General features: G+C 36.7%; 1 protein-coding gene across 4 annotated transcripts in view; it reads left to right on the top strand.

The window, feature by feature from the left end:
* Positions 1-19,993, top strand: part of AGMO (alkylglycerol monooxygenase) — a 194,591-nt gene that overhangs the window by 61,760 nt on the left and 112,838 nt on the right. For all 4 annotated transcript variants that reach the window (XR_007888514.1, XM_051609488.1, XM_051609486.1 and 1 more), the window contains exon 4: positions 15,851-15,954. Coding sequence is in view for 3 of the 4 variants with exons in the window: in XM_051609488.1 (XP_051465448.1) it covers positions 15,851-15,954 (104 nt within the window). In the remaining variant the exon portion in view is untranslated. The remainder of the gene's footprint in view (positions 1-15,850; positions 15,955-19,993) is intronic.

Raw genomic sequence — 19,993 nt, 5'->3', positions numbered from 1 at the left:
CTAACATCGATAGGACACAAAGGGTGTGAAATTTTATAGTTTAGGTTCAATAAATTTTATTAATGGTGTCTGCAGAGTCCCATTGTTTCACAGGCTTTATGATCTCCTGTTGCTCTAGTCTAGCATTGCAGCTCAAGAAGAGACTGACACAGCTGACTGTACATACACACCGCTGAGGCCTTAGCACCTTGCAGGATTAAGACCTATCCAAAAACTTAGTTGTGAGTGGGACTTTTTTCCTGAGCTCTATTTATATACCATTTTTGCCTACTCTAGTTTGATAAAACAGATTATGATAAGAATACTTCAACTATGTAAATATATATTACTAAAATAATATAAGGCACAATGCAGACATACTGAATAGAATAATACAACTTTTCTCATTTTTTATGATTTATAATAATAAGCATAATTATAGAATTGTTATTATTTTTTTCCTTAAACAGGATGAAAATGAAAGCTTCTGAGTAATTTTGGTAAAAAGATACTTTCCAGAAATCTTTAAAAAGTTAAAAAATGCCAGTGCTTACAGCAAATCCACTCATGGATTTTATGTAAACAGATTTCTGTCTCTGGCCAGGCTCATGAAAGTGTGAGGTCCCAACCTGATTCTATCTGTTCACCTGATTTCTCTACTGGAAGTAAAGAGAGCTGAATTAAGTGGGACCAGGAAGTTTTGACCATGCTATTTATTTACTGCTTTTGAGAAGTCTCTGAGAAATGTGCTTATTATTAATTTCCCATATTGTGCATGTTCATCTGTTGGTCTAAGAGTCAAGGAGAATGTTGATACCTTTGAAAATATGCTAGAAGAGTCATAGTAAAGACTGTGGTGTTGTATAGCATAGAATTTATTGGTTTTGCCATTTATTCTTTTCACTTTTTGAGTATCCTTCCAATATTGACTGATTTATGTTTGAACATTCTGCTCTTCTTTGCTGCATTAAAACAGGAGGAAAGCAAGTAGTTAAGAAAAAATATCTTCATTTAAAAATGCAAAGGTGGAATAAAATCTGCATACATTAACATCTCTAATAGAGTACACTAACACAGTATTTATTCAGAGTATCACATACAGATTATGGTTGTGGCTTTCAAGAGAAACTCCTGAAAAGTACCTGTCATTATATTCTTTCATTTTAATTTTTTGCATTAATGCTTATTTTATTGTGCTGAAGTAGTGAGACTGGCATTAGTTGATGTAATACATGGGTAAATACTAACTTCTTTCAATTGATCAGTTACTTATACAAAGGCTGTTAAGACTGTACATGGTGCAAAATAAAAGAAGCCTTTTTAAATCTTTGTAATTTTGGTTGAACAAAACACTAGAACACAAAAATAATTACATCTCCACCTGTAACAGGTCCCAAATTGATGAGACTCTTGAGTTGAAACTGCTGTTCTGACTTTCCTTAAAATGCAAGAATGCTGGAATATAGTGAAAGCTTTTGACCTCCAAAGCTTTTTCTTACCAAAAGAGATACATGTATGAAACAGGACAAGAAAACTCTCTGAATACAAATACCCAAAAACTTCAGAATGCATCAAGGTGGAAAAAGATGTTAAAAACCACATATTGCCTGCCCACCATGTCATTCCAAGGTGGGATACAACTTCCAGTTAATTTATAGTGACATCCTGATTTGAATAATCCTCACGCAAGGCTTTTTTTCTCTGCACCTAGGAAGGTGCCCTTCTTTCCACCAGCTTTGGCTGTGGTCACTCATCATTCCATTGTCAGGCCAGCCCAGTATGTATAAAGAAAATGTGCTGTGTACTGTCACTGTGAATGGTAAACTGGCCAAAAACTCATACTGTGTGTCAATGAAAATGCAGCATCAGGTTCAAGAAAATGTGCCAAGTGTGTTGTTAAAGTTATTTTTTAAATATAATTTATTCTGGGAGCCATAGCATATTTTTAGTTTCAAACTCTTCCTCCAGCATTCACCTGGAATAATTACGAGGAAATGAAGCAGCGATCAATAACTATGAATATTAGTAGCTGAAGGAAGTACCGTGTTCTATGCCTGCTTTAAGAAACATATATGAAGAACAGATACAGATAGTTTATATATTTTTAATATCCTCTAAGGCTCTTGATAGATAAGAACTGGAATTTAGCAGCTCTTTGCTTGGCCTAATGATCCTGCACCTGGAGTGCCTGAAGAGCTGAATCAAAACTCAGAGACTAATTGACCAAGATGACATTTAAAATGTAAACAGGCATAAAGGCACTTATATACTTTTAAACTTATATAAAGCGTATTATAGGCATAGTTTATGCTGTCTTAAATATTATAATGTATGAGATCAAATTACAGAGCAGAGAGCTATTTTGGCAAGTAAAGATAGATGTTGCATGAATTGCTCTTAAGTCATTGAAAATAGATAGGTGATGAGTGAATTGCTCTTATGTTGTTGTAATCCTGTAAAGCTTGTCACTCCTGTACTCTTTGTAAACTTTTTCACTGGTTCTTTACATCCTCAGAGTACACAACACAACTGGTCATATGCTTGCTTTGCTAACAGTAATTTAGATGTGCTGTCAGGCAAAAGCCATTCTTGCATTAGTTTGAAAATAAATTTTGTATTACATATAAAAATTGCTTGTATAGTTTTGAAATAAATTAATGCAAATTGGGATCTTAGAGATGTTAATTTTTTTTTCTTGCATCTGTGAAGTACCTTCCTGAATTTAAATTTATAGTCTCTGAACTGTGACCTATTTTAGATGGAGAGATTTAGACATGGTTGGTGCAGTTGTATATTAATGTGTCATGCAATCTGTGTGACTACAGGTTAGTCATGCCCATTAGTTTTTCTTCAAAATTTCATCTTTTAATACAGGAAATATGGTTTAACTTCAGGTTTTGTTAGTGTCTATTAGCACTTAATCCTCTAGATTAAGTTTTTAGTTGGATGGTGTTTTTTTTCCTTTCCCTTTTTATATGGTTTGCTACATAATTTGTGTTGTAAAAGGCAAAACTTCTTCTGTTACATCTACCAGTTACTCCTCTGGGTAGGCAGTATTGTAAATTATTAAATACAACTACAGACAGTGTCATGATAACTTTTAATGTGATGGTGAAGTGAGAGCATTGATCTTATGTAACTTGAGTCAGAAAAATCTGAACAGGTAAACTATTTGTAACTTCTTACAGCTGAATAGGAACATAAGTAATATTAGTAACAGAAAAAAGGCCATATGGTCCAGCTTGGCTGAGTTTGTTTGATTGGTTGATTATAATCTCAACCACCTGCTTTTCTACTGAGCTCTACTTCACTAGTCCTATCCTATTCCAGAAACAAATGTATCTGTCTCTTGTACACCTTTATAAATCTTTCCTTATAGCTTTTATTATTTGGACCTTATGTGGTCTTATGGCCTAGGAGATCCCAAAGTCTCAGAAGAGCTGGGAGCTTGTAGGTTCTAGATGCTCAACAAATGCACAAAAAGAAATGCTCGTGATCTAAGGGTTTGTAATCTAGTTTCAGAGAAAATATGTGGATGATGAGAAGAGTGGTTTGATGTAAGTGAACATCTAAGTGGTATTATGATTGACCTGACAATTACAGAATATAGATGTTTATTTTGCTTTTAGATTTATCAACAGACACCTGTACTATTTACAATATGTACTGACATCCCGATGAGACATTCATTATTCTTTTCTCCAGTTTGCATCAAGGCATCTTTCTTGTAATTTTGAGGGGAAACAAGGCAAGTATTTAGTACTCTTTAGCTACAGTTCTTTTTGCTAGTAACAGGAGCATGTGAACAACAGCTCTGTGAAGCAACATTTTATTCCTATACACTTAGGAACAGAGAAATTTACTGCTTTGCCCATGTCTCTCAGTTCCTGTTTATCAGATATGGTGCTTCTTTATGGCAGTTAAATAATTTGGAGTGTTATTTAAATTGGATTAAAATTATTTAAACAATCACTTAAATATTGGTTTGCACTGTTTCTGCAAAATAATGTCAACCTTCATATCCCTCAAGTTCTTTATAAACACATGTGAATTTACTGTCCTGATGTATTTCAGCAACTAAATCTAAATTAGGTTCACATGTGTTCATATGATTTTTTCTTCTTTCTTTTCTCTCTCCTCCTCCTTTTCTTCTCTCCTTTTTTCCTTTCTTTTTTTCTTTTTCTTTTTTTATTTTTTTCTTTCTTTCTTTTCCTCTTCTTCCCCTCTCCCTGGAGATGAAATAAAGAAGGTTCCTGTGCTATAGCCACTGTCACAGAGTTTGTGATACTGGCACCAGGTGCTGTAAATTATACTACTTTGATTATCTGGGTCTTGATTCCCTAGTGTAAGCTCTGAGCAATTACTCTGGGGTTTTAGCAAAGGATATTCTTAGCTTGGACTGGCACAGTTGTGTTGTGCTCCCTCTGGCCATTGCTGCTGCTGAGTGGCTAAGCAGCTGAAAAAAAAATACTTCATCCATTGCTGGAGCTTTCTACCTAAGTATGTAAGTTAGTGCTGGGATCAATACCGGGTAGTCATTCAACTTTCAAGCTTTTAGAGCTCCCATGCTGGGTATAGAGATAATGGGTACTGGCATACATATAAAATATCTTATGAAATTATACATAAATGCTTACTGTTTGATATATCTTAGCACACTGTGAAACTTTGCAGTTACAAGTATGTTTTCCATAAAAAAATCAACACTTTGCTGATAAAGAGAAAGATTCTCTGTTTCTCTTGCCTCCCCTGCTAACTGTGGGAGGAGACTGGCTGTGGAGTAACAGGATTTTTTTTGTAGACTAAAGTTAAGTTTGGCGCAATCTGCCTAAAGAGGCCAACGGCATGCTTTTATTCTAGGTCAGTTATTTTGTGTAGCAATGGATTTTAACCAGAGATTTCAAAGCAGCAAAAAACTTCTATTTTTATGTCGAAAATGAAATACCCTACCCTTGCCAGTTAATAATAGCACTTTATAAAATAGAGAAGCCTATTTTTTTAGGCAGATCTGTTTCCTATATGCAATTTTAGTGGTTGAGGTAAGACTGCAGTCTAGTATCTTGCACTTCATAGCTTTAATATTTATTGCTGTGTGTTTGGAAGGTGCAAATTGCAACAGATGCATCCTGCATTGGTCTTTCGATCTTACCTTATTTTATAGATTAGATCAGGCAGACAAAGGATAAAAATTAATTAATTTACAGTGGGCTATATTAAAATGTAATTCATAAGTTAAAAATAATTCTTTTCCATTCTTGGTATTTTCTGTCTCTGACATCCTTTCCTTTCTGTGAGCTCTGCTACTAATTATCCAGCCACTAGCTGTAGGCCTTTAAAGTCAGAAAATGCAACATCAGTCAGGAGACATGTGGCTGCAAAAACCAGTGAGCATGTAGGAGGAGTGCCTTTACAGGTCAAGTGCTATAACTGCTCTTTGACAAATCAGTCTGAATTAGCATCATAGGAGCCTGCTGGTAGTCCTGCTCCCCCGCACCCCTGGCTTCAGCTGTTAGCTGCTGCTGCTGCCAACCCTCATTTTGCACTCCTAGACCCGTAATCTGTTAGAGTGTTTGCTGGCTTTGCTGGAGCAGCTTCTGTCCCACAAACATCGCTAAGTAAAATTATAGCAAACACTGAAATAGACTCTGGATGCAAAACTCTGCTGTTGTAACTTCACCAGTCTTCAGCTTGTAAATAGTTTATTCATATTTTGGGGAAAGAGGAAATGGAGGATAAAGTAACTCCTCTGATGGTCAAAGTTCAAGAGATGGCATTAGTAGCAATGGACAGTGAAGTAAAAGGCTTTCTTAAAGAAGGTTTCATGCCTTTTTGCTAAAATTGTTTGATCATACTGCTGATACTTGTATTCCCATCCAATGTAAAGACCTAACTGTGTAGATTTAATTTAGGTGCATGTCTTTGTTCCCTGCTGACGGGACAGAGCAGGAAGTGGTGGAAGAGAAAACCTTGAACATAGGATTCAGGTGCTAGAGGCATCCTCTCGATGGTCCTAGCTGTCACACTTAAGGGTGGGCTCTACCAGATGGATCCTGGCTTGGTGGGATGCAAAGGCAAGCTCATATGCTCCCTTTCTTTTTAATCTTTAAATTGGGGCTGCAGGCTTTGACAGTTGTCTGTGTTCTAGTCTCTATCTGTCTACATGGCTTCCATGTCCTTGCTAGAATGATAAATGGAAAAAGTTACTAAAGTTTCAACATGCTTAATAGTGCCCATAGCCCATCTTTTATGACAGATGCAGCAATAGGTAAATACTTGATGGACACAGGATCTATGGTTAGCTGTGTGCTTTCAGAAGTAGGACTACAGCGTAAGTAGTGACAACACTGGTCTAAACATCATCTATGGAAGCATAGGTTGCTTTTTGTATGCATCACACATGGTGTAAAGAAGCAGTATGGCTACCAAATACAGTGGACCTATCACTGCTAAATAAACATACAGTATCTGTTACTATATTGGTTCTTTTTTCTCTTCAGAGAAACAAATGCGTAAACAAATATGGGTGGCCAATCTTGCCAAACATATGAACTTGACTTCAAAGTGTTAAGTGTCTTTTGATTTGAATTGTATAATATATAATGAATTTGTTTCAAAATCTATTAATGGATATTTTTCAGCTTAAATCAGTAAGTTTTGGATTAGGTCCACGGAGAGTACAAAGCTCATGTGTATTGCCTGAAGTATCTGTCTGGCTCTTTCTATGGCTTGCAAGTATGTGAAGGAGTGGGGTGACAGTTGGATGTGAATGTTTAAAAGTTTGTTTAAGGGGGTGTTGTGTCTCAATGCCCCCCAAGCTTTCCTGACATCTCAGTAAATTTCAATATATTCCTTTGCAAATTTAGTCTGCATTTCTACACCACTATCACTCACGAGCTTGGCTTAATAAATAATCTAAAGCCCTCTGTGAGAGAAAACTGTGTTGAAATAATTCTTGTTTTACACCAGCTTAACTCCATTGACTTTTCAGTGTTAATTCTTACTGTATCTGGCTTGGAAAAATGAAGAACCAAGTAAATGAATGAAGGCATTTGACTTGCAGGTTAAAAGTTACATGAGGGGATCCTGGATATTTACTTTGAAAGAGAACATTTATACTTTTTGGAGGATTTTAATTAATTTCAGTTAATTTTTTTTCCTCTTTTTTTGTTTGTGTGTGTATTTCCCTCACATTCTTTGAAATTATTGTTCTGAGGGGCAAAAAGGAAGATTAATGTGGCTGAGTTCGTATCAGTTATTGTTTTGTTCCTAATATCCTGCAGCTTTATGTTGCTTTAATGTATGCACTTTCAGAGGTTTTGAACATTGTGGGAAAAGGTTTCACTGGCATACATTCTTGCCGTTAAAGTGCTTCCCATCTGAATATTGCCTGCCAAAGTATGTGGTATCCTGTGGAGCAAGAGGATGAGGACATAGATTGCAATGAAGCTGAACAGTTTGCACTTCCTAACGGTGACACCAGACATCAATCTTTTGTAGAGACAGCCCAGAATACAGGAGAATAAGAACTCTAACCCCCACTCCCCCACTGAAAAAACAAAAGGAGAATTATCTTCTCATTTTTTTTTCTATTTCATTCCAGCAGTTTCCAAGATCCTTCAAGATGAATATGTTCTCAAATTGCACAAGCTGACATTTCAGTGGCTGAGATGCTTTTGGGGGAAGAAAGTAAAAAAAAATGCAGGTTGTCTGAACTTTTTTTTTTTTTTTTTTTTTTTTTTAAAAAGGATTTATTTTAGTCTCAGTTCTCTTTATCATCAAGCTAAGGAGTAGAGTGCTAATTTGGTCACAGTTAATGTGTTTCACACATTTATACCACAGTTTGACATCAGTATTCAGTAACACCGAGTTAGATTATACAGGTTGGCAAGTGCTCAGAGCTAAAGATTGCCAGTGCTGTAATCGGCCATATTTAGAGAAGCCTGAGTTGAGTCTGCAGCTTGTTTAAAGTGGCACAGATCTATAGAAGTAATTTTGCACCAGCTGTTGAGGGTCTTCTTTACACAGAGATTTCTTGCAGATTTTTATTATATAAATCTGATTTCACCAACAGGATGATTTATAGTTGTGCAATTAATGAGCCATATGCTCCTCTTTGTAGTAAAAAAAGGTGCAGAAAAAACTAAGTGCTGCAAAAAATTGCTACATCAATGAGCTGCAGAAGTTAACATATACTGTGTCACTCAATCAAGAGGCTATGAGAGTTTAAGGCGGATAAACCTTCCTATAAGCAGTAGGAACCCTCACTGAAGAAAGGGTGGCTGAAAACTTTGAATCCAGTATTGGGAGGAAATGCTTGACAGGGCTTGGAACTGTGTTCACAAGCAAGATTTTATGCTATGATTTAGTTATTCTTGAAACTATCGTGGCATCAATTTATTATTTATTTTTTTTTTTGGTACAAATCAGAGCTGTTTTCAAACTCTTACACCTACAGGATTTTACAGAAGTCAGAAAACTGAGAGACAAGGTACTTGAATCAAGCCTCCAAGCAAACAGAGAACTTGAATGGGTGGCTTAAGGAATGTGTGAGGAAAAAGTTCATCAGGGAAGTTGGTATAGCAGAATTTGTGTGAGAGACCTGCTGTGTACAGAAAGACTTGCCAAAGATTCCACTGTTTTCAGAGGTTAAATATATACGCATTACTTCAACTTCATTCCTTCTGTGTGTTTCTTCATCTTTGAATTTTTCCTGTTCATCTTTGTGGAAGCTTCCATATCCAATATTTGCCTATTAAAATTGGTTTGGATAATTTATCTTTACAGTATCTTTCTACACAAAGGAATGCATATTCATTTTCTATTAAAACTGTGAGTGAAGTCTGAGATTGAGTCACTGTGAATTAATTTCTGAATTCTTACCTAATAACCTTTATTCCTTTGTGGTTTTCCATGGCATGTGTGGTAACACACTGCTCAGTTCCCAGCAACTGTATGAAGAGCTCACAGGCTGTGGGTTAGGACTGTCTTAATGCAGTTAATTGAGACCCTTACTGTTGTTTACACTGATATAAATGCATTGAACAAATTTTAATCCATGCAATTTAACTTCCAACGGAATTCCTCCTACTAGAAGATACTGAGTGTTTGGGAGCCATGTGACTTTTTGTAGCCTTTACATTGATGTCCTGTGCTTGTGAGTATGCCAGGAAATAACAGGACATGTATGGCTTGATAAGACCATAATTTTTGACCTGGTCAAGCTCTACTTTCCTAATCTCTTGAGATCTTAAGTATTTGACAGATTTAGAAGTGTATCTGAGTATCATTCACAGTTCCCCAGATTCTTGCTAAGAGGGGATATGATTAGGCCCATTGTTTTTTTCTGGGTAGCATATGTAATACTTTGGCTTGTCTTGATTCTTCCCACGTTTTCCTAGGCCATTCGACATGTTAAGTTTTGCAGATCTTATTGTGGATTTTTTGTGTGGGAGCAGTTTTGTGTTTTCAACTCATAGGGCAGCAGATCAGGCAGGAGGTTTTGGCCTGTACACAGATTGTGGAGCCAGGTTTTGTAGAAGGTTGCTCTGATTTTTGGCTCCTAAGCCATGGGAGCATATATCATATATTACTTGATTGTACGTTAGCCCATGTGCTAAATAGTTTGCTGACCACATGCAGAAACTTAAGAAGAGGGCTGAAAAACAGAGATAATGGTGAAAAAAGCACAGAAAAAGCACATCTTGCATCATGGAAGGATTGGATGCTGAATGTCTAGTGAAATTTCCTAATTAAGCGGCTGGATTGGAACTGTATCGCCTACAGAGTGTCTCGCAGTAGCATATTTTCTGTTTGAGACTGTGTGTCATGCTGCATGATTGTCTATTCCAGAATTACCTGGTTACCACAATGTATTTAATCACAAAATGACCAAAGAAGACTAGATGGTGCTGAGGCTGAAGAGATGCTTGTTTCACTTCTCCACCTGACAAGCCAACTCTAGGAGCAAAGGCTAGCAAATTCTGGTTTTCCTGTTACTCTAAACAGTGTCTGAACTCCTACCTTTAAAATGCTGACAGGTGGTCTGTGTCAGCTACATTCACGGATAGGTGTTTCTCAATAAAAATGTGCAGAAGAAGAAAGTTAAGAAAATTCTTTGAAGCTATATAGAGAATCAAGTCTAAATCAACACTTGAACTCAGATCCCCTTACAGCTACTCTTTTGATTTACATGGCTGATCATCCTGAGAATACAGATGGCTAACACTCACTGTAGCCAAGGTCATAAAGTAAGAAAAATGTCTTACTTAAAAAAAAAAAAGTGTACATTTCCCTGTATACATGCTTTGTGTGTGGTATATGATACAGTCTTCCAGAGAAATTCCTTGGATCTAATCCTGTTCTCATTAAAACTATGCAGTCCTACACTTACACTAACGTAACTAAGGAAAGAATTTGTGCCTATAAGGATTATATTTCTAATAAGGGAGAAGCAAAGTCTTTTCATAGATTACCTGTCTTGCATCCCTTATTGAACAACACTAACACAACAAAAAAACAGAAAGCAAACCTGGATCAGGAGAGTAACAAAAGAGGGACTACACCCCGACAGACTAAGCACAGGACTCATGTATGGATCAGAGCTAATTCTCTTGTGAAGACAATGACTGATCTGTGTAGGTACATTTCTGTTTTCATGTGAGGTGGAATGGATCCTAGGGTGACTTCCCAATTTTAATGAAGGCATCCACACTGGGGCCCAAAATACAGGGCTTTTTTTGCCAACTTTTCTTTTAAAAAAATTGAGGAAGTGTCCCTCGCAGTAACAAATCTTAAGTGGCACTCGGTCTTGGTGGTTGTTCATCCAATGGAAGTGTAGAATCCAACAGGGAATGCGATTTTGAGAAAAACCCTTAGTGAGAAGAGATTTATTCAGACATTTCAGAAGCATCAAGAGAACAGATCAATTAAAACAAGGCAGGAAGGCAGGAAGTGATCAAACAACTGTTGCTTTGTGACTAAGAAAAGCGCCTAGTTTATTGGAGAAATCGTTTAAATACTATGCAGGAAGAGTGCAAATACATAGAAAAATAAAGACTAGAAGATGTAACATTCCAGGACATTTTTGAGAACTAGATCCTTTTCTATTGCTTGTGGGCGAATGCAGTACAGTACCTTCCCCTGAACCACTGCAGGTCACAGCTGCTCTAGGAAGCAGTGGTTTCTACATCAGGGTCAGCAGGGACCCTGTCCTGGACAAGGAGCTTCTTGGCTTTGTGCTTGGCTTCCATGCTTGGCTTTGTGGAGTTCATCATAATGTGGTAATCCATGGCACAGTAAAGGTAATTTTGCTGTCTTCTAAATTTCTAGCTAGGTAAATTGTAGTTCAATTCCTCAGTGAATACTGAAGGTGTCTAAATTGTAAGAGGTAGTAAGCATAGTGAAACTGGAGGTTTTGTTTAAGTAGTTTTCCACTTTGCTTTAGATCCACTTCTTAGAAAGCTGTGTGCAAATAAATTACCCCCTTTTAATTAAAAGGTCTATCTTATATATATATACACATATATTTCACTGAAGAATTATCAATTCTTTACTATTTCACTGATTTTGAGGATCGTGTAAAGTGATTGTTTTCATTGACATCACTTCTTGACAAGACTACAGGATTTTTTGGGATATATAGTTTCTCCTGTTCTTAATCAAAGTGTGTTGGGCTGTGGAAATCACTGAAAGCTACAGAAATTAGTAACAAGTGTCTCATTTTGAACTCTCCACATTATGTATTCTCAAAGATAAATCTTACGTGCATGATTACTAGTTTCTACTGCCACAAAAGATATCCTTCAGAAGTAGTGAAATGCTTCCAGACATTGGATCTACCTGAGGGTCTCATAGAAAAGGATTTGATTAGTGCCGAAAAAATAGTTTGAAATAGAAAATAATTAAAGTTAAGTAGAATCATTAGTTGTGATACCAGTATGGTTGTGAGGGTGTGTTAAACATTCTGTGTATTAATTTGGAGGAGGAGGGAGAGAAGTAGAAAAGAAGGATATCGTCATTAATCTTTCTTCCTTTTGGAAAACCCAGAAAAGAAGATAAAGTGAGACTGCTGCAAAAAGCCTGGCTCCAATTCCTTAGTAACTGGAGCTTCATTGGTGCTGCAAGGCTACTATTAAGTTTCCCAAGGCCTTCTCCAGGCCACTTCCCTCAGCCTGTAATTTTCTTTGTCAATTAGTAGAATTCATATATTGAACTCATGCTAAAAAATACACATCTCATTTTCCTTTAGAATTAATATTTGAATACAAATTTCTCAACCACTTGAAGCCCACTGATTTTAGCAGCTACACATCTGACTAAAATAGCTTCATGGAGACTTAAAGAGCCAGAGTGAAAACTGAGGGCCAGATGATAACTCTTCAATCATCTAGCAATTCCCATGCAGCACCAATTTTCTTTCCTTCCTCACCTATCTACATGACATAATGTATTCTCTTTTGATATTACATGCTGATCCTTTTACAATTTATACTGAGTGATGGAAGAAAACATTCAGTAGTTTTGTGCAATGGTAGTAATAATGTATTAAACAATAATTAACTACAGCATCAAGACCTAGTTGTTCTGTTCTTCCCCAGATGCAAATAGCTTATCAGGTCTCCACCCATTAACAGGAGCCTGAGGAAAGCCACACTAGGAAAGGAGGCCCTTGTTGTGCTGGGTTATAATTTGTGCAACTTTCCTCCCAACTACATGAAAAGGAAATGCCACCTTTATCTTCTTTTAAAGATAGTTCATCGTAACAGTAGAAGATACGGAAGTTTTCAAAGACCTGACTGGATGTAGTACTCAGGAACTTAAAACTGGTCCTACTGTGATCAGGTAGTTGGACCTCATGTGGTTCTCTCCAGCCTGAATTGTCCTATGATTCTATGACATTCAGTCTCATAAATCAAAAGCAGGGGTTTTGTGCATACTTTTATTGCAGTTATGTATTTTTTAATTGTACCAACCACATTTGACTTAGGAAACATAAAAAATTCCATTAGAGGTGACTTCTCCAATTCTATCACCTTCTTCTTTTCCTGTAGCTTCATGGGAGAATTTTTATGGAGATATCTACAAAATGCAGTAGTACTTCCTGTTTTCTACATAGATTGTTTTTTAAAAAAATTATTTGGCCATATTTTAATCTAGCTCTCTTTTTTTCATCAGTATGTAAAAATGCATTTTAAAAAGTGCATGTGGGAGAGTCTTTTATATTTTTGTTCTCATCCAAATAACTTTTTCTCATTTTGCTTGTAGTTAGCATTATGAATGAAACACTGGAACCAAAAGTCTTCTATAGACACAAACATTTCAGTTTCTGTTGCGGGTAGATGGTGAGCAGGCAGCTGTATTCCTTGAAGAGTGCTTGGTCTGTTTCTTACATTTGTGAGATGTCTTTTAGGCATTGTGATGATAATATTTTTAAAGTACTGTACTAATTATTAAAGACTGAGTTTTGTGGTGATCTATTTCACACTTATTCATGATGTTATTCTTTTGTTTCAAATTAAAAGATATTTTTTATCAGTTTCATCAGGTAAATTTTCAAGGCTAAAATTATTTTTTATCATCAACTCTGTCTATTTTGTCAAGGAATGTAACATATCCTGTGCCATTGATGCCCACAAGAATAGGATTAAGGAGCAGGATTTAATTTACTTAACCATAACAGAAGTCAGAAATAGCTTTGGCAGTTAAATTGCTTGTGGCAAAATTGTTTGTTTATATCCTTAATTTATATCCTTAATTCCTGTGGTATATTTTTGAATAATAGATCATTTAAGCTGACTTGGACATCTGAAAGATTAACACTTTACTGATATTCAGTTACCTTATTCCATATTCTTGTTAGTGTAAGAGGCAGTTTAACGGAAAATGAATGCTAATAAAATGCCTTTTTAGTAATTCATTTTGAAAACCGTTTGACCTTAACTACAATGGAAGTAGACTGTAAAAATCATCATAGATTCCCTTCCTTGAACTTTTCGTAATGCTGAAAAATGACTGGGGGAAAGAAGCAAGATCCAGTTACTGTACCCTGTTTGTACAGCTGTACTTCATTGAGTGGAGGTTTGTGTTACACACAGTTTGTGATAGGAAGTAAATGCTTTTAAAACAACTAAGGAGACAGGTCTTTAACCTCCACCTTTTCAGATGCTTTGTTCACTCATTTAGCTTCTGTCGAGGTCTTGGGAAACATTTCAAATACAAACTATTATTGAGTACTGAAGCTCACCTGAATAATTAATCTCTGAGTGAAATCATTAGGCAGAGTCACATTCAGATGTTGTTGGGATTTTCTTTTGAGTGAGATCACTAATTCTTGATATAGTGAACACTTGTTCCTTCATGAACAAATGTTTTTAAGAAGGAAGAACTCTGAGATTGAGTATTAAATAATTCATGGTACTTGAAATTAAAATTATAATTCAGCAATTGTAAGGATTTTCAAGGACTTAGAGGACATTCAAAAATTATGTTTTAATGTAAATTACCAAATAGTCAAAATTAATTAAGTTTAAAATGTTCAATTTTTAGCATACAAGACTGTTACCTCCTGCTACAAGACTAGCTAGTCCTCTGAAATAGTGAGGACACCTTGAGATTCATTAACGCAGTTTTTTTGTCATTGCTTCACATTGCAGGTATATGTCAATCTCCAGACCTAAACTATTTGATCTAAGCTGGGCAACAGACAATTTTAGGCCTTTAAATACACACTATAAAATAATTCTGTGAAGGCGATTCTACTATCTGCCAAAGGCACTTCTCTAATTGCTCTGGTGAAACAAGGCAGTGGCAGTGGGAGTGTGCAGCTGGCAGTCAACCAGTAGACCTTTAATTTCTGTAATTGGCTGAGGTTTTCTGTGCACTTCATCCCTTGGAATTCATGTCACTTCAAATTTAGATTTTTGCTACACAGGCATTATTTGGGCTGGATTAACCACCCACTTTCTGATCTTGCTATAATTTAAGTCATCCTCCTAGCTTGTGCCTGTACATCTGATCATCATGACCATTTCTGTCTTGACTGTCCAAATATCAGTATCCGCTGAAGAGCTGCCACCCAGATCTTTACTTAAGTGAGAAAATGGATTGAAATACAATCAGGATTTTGAAGTATCCTGCTACACTGCAGTGCATTAGAGGTGCCATGTCTTCAGAGCACATGATTGACACTGGCTTTGCTCTTATTTGGGTAACTTCTTTTTGACTGTAACACAATAGAGTGACTGCTCTCCTCTAAGTCCAGAGTTCCCAGCGAGCAGCCATTTGTTCTGCCTTTTGTCACCAGTGGGCAGGCACTAGCTGTATTTTCAGGTCTGTGGTACAAGTAGGCTTGAAGATTTACATGTTCCAGAAAACTATAAGCATAACAGCAGACCAGTTACATTGATTAAAATTAAGCATAAGATTTTTTGAACTTTTTGTATCTGCTTTTAGTCTTGAAATGTATCTTAAGTAAACAAATGGGAGCATGAAAGCATCCTCAGTCCTTGTCCCTCTGAACCTTGTAACAGAGCTCCTACTGACTCATGTTACTGGGACTCGGCTCAGGCTTTCTGGCTGCTTAACTCTCATCTCACACATCCGTCTGCTCTTCCAGCACTGATTTCAGCTCCTGCCACAGCTTTGCTTTCCTCAGCATGAAGGTTACACTAACTTGGGTTCACTTGCTGACATTCAACCTAACCTACCCAAACTCAGCTCTGAGCATTACGTTTTATTACCTGCTATACCATGGTAAAACCGCAAAGTGTAAGTTGGGGGATTAGTTGCATTTACCTTGAGAAAAAAGGCCTTGGGAAACAAGTGTTGCTTTGTTCTCTAGTACATAGCTCATTAGAAATTATGTGTTTTGCAGAGGTTAATATACTGTGGGCAGCGCACCAAATACATCATAGTTCTGAAGATTACAACTTATTCACAGCCTTGAGACAATCTGTACTGCAGAAATATACCTCCTGGGTAAGTTATACTAGATTTGACAAAGAAATTAATATCAATAAGATTTAGTAAAAGTGGAAACATGGTGTTTATTTCCCTTTGAAGAAAAACATAAATTATGAAAGATGTTTGACACTGAAAGCACAGAAGTTGAAACTGAAGATCCTGAGAATCATAGCTTTAAAAATACATTCACTAACAGTTTTACAGCAAACTTGAAAAGAGATACAGTATTTAACATTAAGAAGGCTAATTATAACTCTGAATTTATATTTTTCTAACTTTCTGAGTAAAATGGGGCAATTTTTTCATTCAGTTTTTTATGCATAAGTACAGGGAAAGATCAGAGTATAACATAAGAACACTAGAATATATCTGTATAAATGAAAGAAGCAGGGAGATAAATCATTAGTAAAGATTGCTTTGGATATGCAAACATATTTATTTGTCTCTGCTTGTTCATGTTATGTGTCAGTACTCCACCCACTGCTTTTGCCTAATGTTATTTCAGATAGAATTTGTTTTAAATGGTGAGCTATATACATATCCGGTATAAATTGAGTACTCATTTAAAGATTTAAAAATGTGTATTTCCAAATGCATTCATAAATGTAACATACTAGACAGTGTTTTGGGCCCAGGATAACTGCTGATTTCCTCAGTTTCTGTCTAATGGTCTCTTCTGACTTTACTTTTTAAGGTTGTAGTTCTCTTCAATTTCTTAATAACATCACAAATTGATTTTTCAGAATTTGAATTCAAAAGCAATATTCAACATATTTTTGTATATATTAAATACATAAATGTTCTTCTCCAATGAGATATAATAATGCTGGTGGAGGAAGCCCACAGTACTCTGCCAATGCCTACCACTAGGCTATGAGCAAGTGACTCACAGCCAAGAGTGTGTGCTCACACAAATGCAAATCCAGTGTAACTCCGTTAACTCCAGTAAAGTAAGTATGGATTTATGTTCATATAACTGGACATGGGCTTAGTCTATTGTTCATAACTGTTTGAGCCCATGAGTTAAAACGCTAGGTTTGAAAAAAAAAACAGACTAATTTATTGTGAAAACATATTTACTGTTTCTTCATTTTGTTTCTTACAGTCTTCTCTTTAAATTCTTGTGATTTTTTTATTCAGAAAATAGTAATCTGATGTTGGTAGGATTTACATGGCCATTATGAACAATAGCATAAGGGATGCATCTCTGTTACAACTCTGCTTCCTATGTAAATATTGCCATGTTAAAGATTAAGCCTTTGCTCATTTATCCTTTGGGACCATATGTGCAAATGCTTAACAAAAGCAATAATTCAAAAAAGACAAAAAAGCCTGTGTGTACGTATGGGTGTGTGCATAAGCACTTTGTCTGCCTGCATGGTTTGGAGGATGATACCTCAGAGAGAATGAAATACTCAGGAAGGCCAAGATGTCTGGCCTGCTTAGATTCTGAAGAACATCCTCAAGACCACACTGGTATCACTTGGCAAATAATATATGCACACTTAAAATACATTTGCTTTGAGCAAAGAGAAACAAACCTAGGAATCCATAATACTTTTGTATACAGTGTTTTTTGCACAAAATATTTGGTAGTAGCCAAGACATTTGGTTTATGTAAATACTGTTTTACCTACCCCTAGAGCTTTTGAGACGTGCGGCAGTTTTCTTTCTCCGAAGCCTTACTGGGCATGAACACAGACCTTGCTAATTCTAATAGCACTTCTATTTTTTTTGGACTGCCAGACTTGTCCAGAACCCCATAGATGCATCTGCCTCAAAGCTGAAACTCAGTGAAGCCTTTAGTTAATCTCTGAGAGTGATCTGATGTTGCTGAATGTGTACTGTTGAATGCAGTTTGACATCTAGTTTTGTGGAGGCTGTGAGAAAACTGTGGTGGATGATGTGGGATTGTGGGACTATTCTGCTGCCAGCTCTCTGTGTGTTTAAAGTTAAACATTATAAGATAAATAAATCAGCATATTAATCTGTGTGGGTTGTGCTTGAGCTGATTGAAAAGATGTGAAACAAAAGAGAAGAGAAAAACATGCATGCAGTACAATCAGTGCTGTGAAAATGTACTCCTGACTTGGAACAAATGTGTATTGTTTCATGTCGTTTGCACACACAGGGTTTCTGTTGCTCCAGTGAAGGGGCCATAGAGAAGCAGACCTACTGCTAAGACTTAGAGATGGTTTTGAAGCCCGTTTTGTGGGAAAAAAATGTGAGGAAAAAAAAAGTGTATGCATTTTTATGAAGAAACTAGATGCAAATTGTATGGAAATTTTTGCTTCTGATGGAACACTTAGTGAAAGTGTAATTGTGAGAGAGTTGCATATGCACCTTGAAAAGCTATGATCTAATTTTTTGAGTGCCAGTTCTTGACTTTCCTCCAAGGGTAAGATTAAATTGCAAATATTAGGTCCATAATAATTTGATAGCTTTAGACTATATGTTCAGATAAAGGGTTGAATTATGCCTTGTTGGTTAAAAAAGCAGTGGGAACATCTATATATAAATCTGGAAAGGGAATAGGTAACACTGTTCTTTTCAGCATAGAGTCACGAAGTTCACTTGTTATCTACTGAGGAGTCTGCCCCATCTGGGATCTGTAAGGCAAAGGTTTTTTTTCGTCCTTACCTTCAACTCCTACAGAATCCTTGCAGAAGTGTAGCCCACGTGAAGTAGCTGTCAGCAGCTGCCCCATGTTGCCCCCTGTGCCCTGAAGCCCTCCTGCATCCCACAGACCCTCAGTGGCCACATCAACAGAGACCCAGACCCTTGAGAGTCACAGCATGGAACCTGACAGGCTCAGAGCAGAGACCTCAGCCTCCTAGTGCTCCTCAGAAATATCACGTTTCCCCCTTTCATTAGTGGAAGCATTTATACGCTTTTTCCTTAGAGAAGAGAGAGCTAAAGGTAGAGCATGCCTATGCTGGAGAGCGTGCAATGGGCACACACCCTTGCAAAGGGGCAAATCTGAACTGTGAAGGCACACAGCTGCAGGGCAGCAGCCCCAGATGTGGATCCCTCTCCTCCACCCCCTCGCTGAGTGCTTTTCCCATCAGGTTATCAGTTGTTGTGTCTCTCTCTTAATCTCTGCTGCTGAATCCATGAGTGGGAGGAGATCTGTGAGTGTGATAAACATTATTTTCTGCAGTTTCAACCAGAAATTTCATCTTGGGAGCCAGGAAAGCCTTTCTTGTACAGATGAGTGAAAGCTGGTACATTCCCATTAAATGTTTTGATTTGGTGAATTGGCATTTCCGGTAGAAAAAAATCTGTAATGATTTATTTTTTTTTCTGACATTGATCTTGTTTCAGTGGAACCACAAATAGGAGAAATCTTTTTATGGGAGAGGTTTCCATTCCTCCCTATGGGTTCTACTTCTGTAAATGATCTTTGAAATCCTTTCTGTGCAAAATAAAGCTTACATTGCAAGGAAACATGAAGCAGTTAGGAAATCATTCTCCTTTGTCAATCTCAAATTTACATGTAGATTTATATAAAATTTCCCCTCATCTCACCACTTAGCAGGGAAATCCTAGTACTCATTGTGAGAAATAGGTTAGAAAATAAATAAGAAGGTGATCCTTCCTTCCACTCTGAGTAATCTGTAAATACCACCAAATTGCCTCTAATACTTTCAGGGGAGAAAGCATATAATTTTTAACCATGCTTTCAGTCCTGCAACCACTTCCATGAATAAGCTGAAAACCATCTGGGTTTTTTGGGGGGTTTGGTTTTTTTGTTTTGTTTTGTTTTGTTTTGTTTTAATGAACTTCCTCTCCATTCCTTTAAAAAATTTCCTACACTTATCATGCCATTAGACAGGTACAATCAATAATAACAGAAACCTGCAGTAGCTTTACTTAAATGTGGCCTTATGTCCACCTCCTTTGTTGGTTTCTTTGTAAGATAACCTTGAGAAAAAACATGCCAGCCTTCTGGCAAATATCTCCCAGTTTCTTTTTGTTTCTTTTTTTTTCTTTTTGTGTGTGTGTGTGTGTTGCTCACCCACTTAAAATAATTGAGGTACTCCCTAAGGTGCTA

The sequence above is a fragment of the Apus apus genome, chromosome 2, assembly GCF_020740795.1.
Source record: "Apus apus isolate bApuApu2 chromosome 2, bApuApu2.pri.cur, whole genome shotgun sequence".
NCBI classification, from domain to species: Eukaryota; Metazoa; Chordata; class Aves; order Apodiformes; family Apodidae; genus Apus; species Apus apus.
Note: the sequence above shows the minus strand (reverse complement) of the source record. Positions and strands in the feature narration are given on the sequence as shown.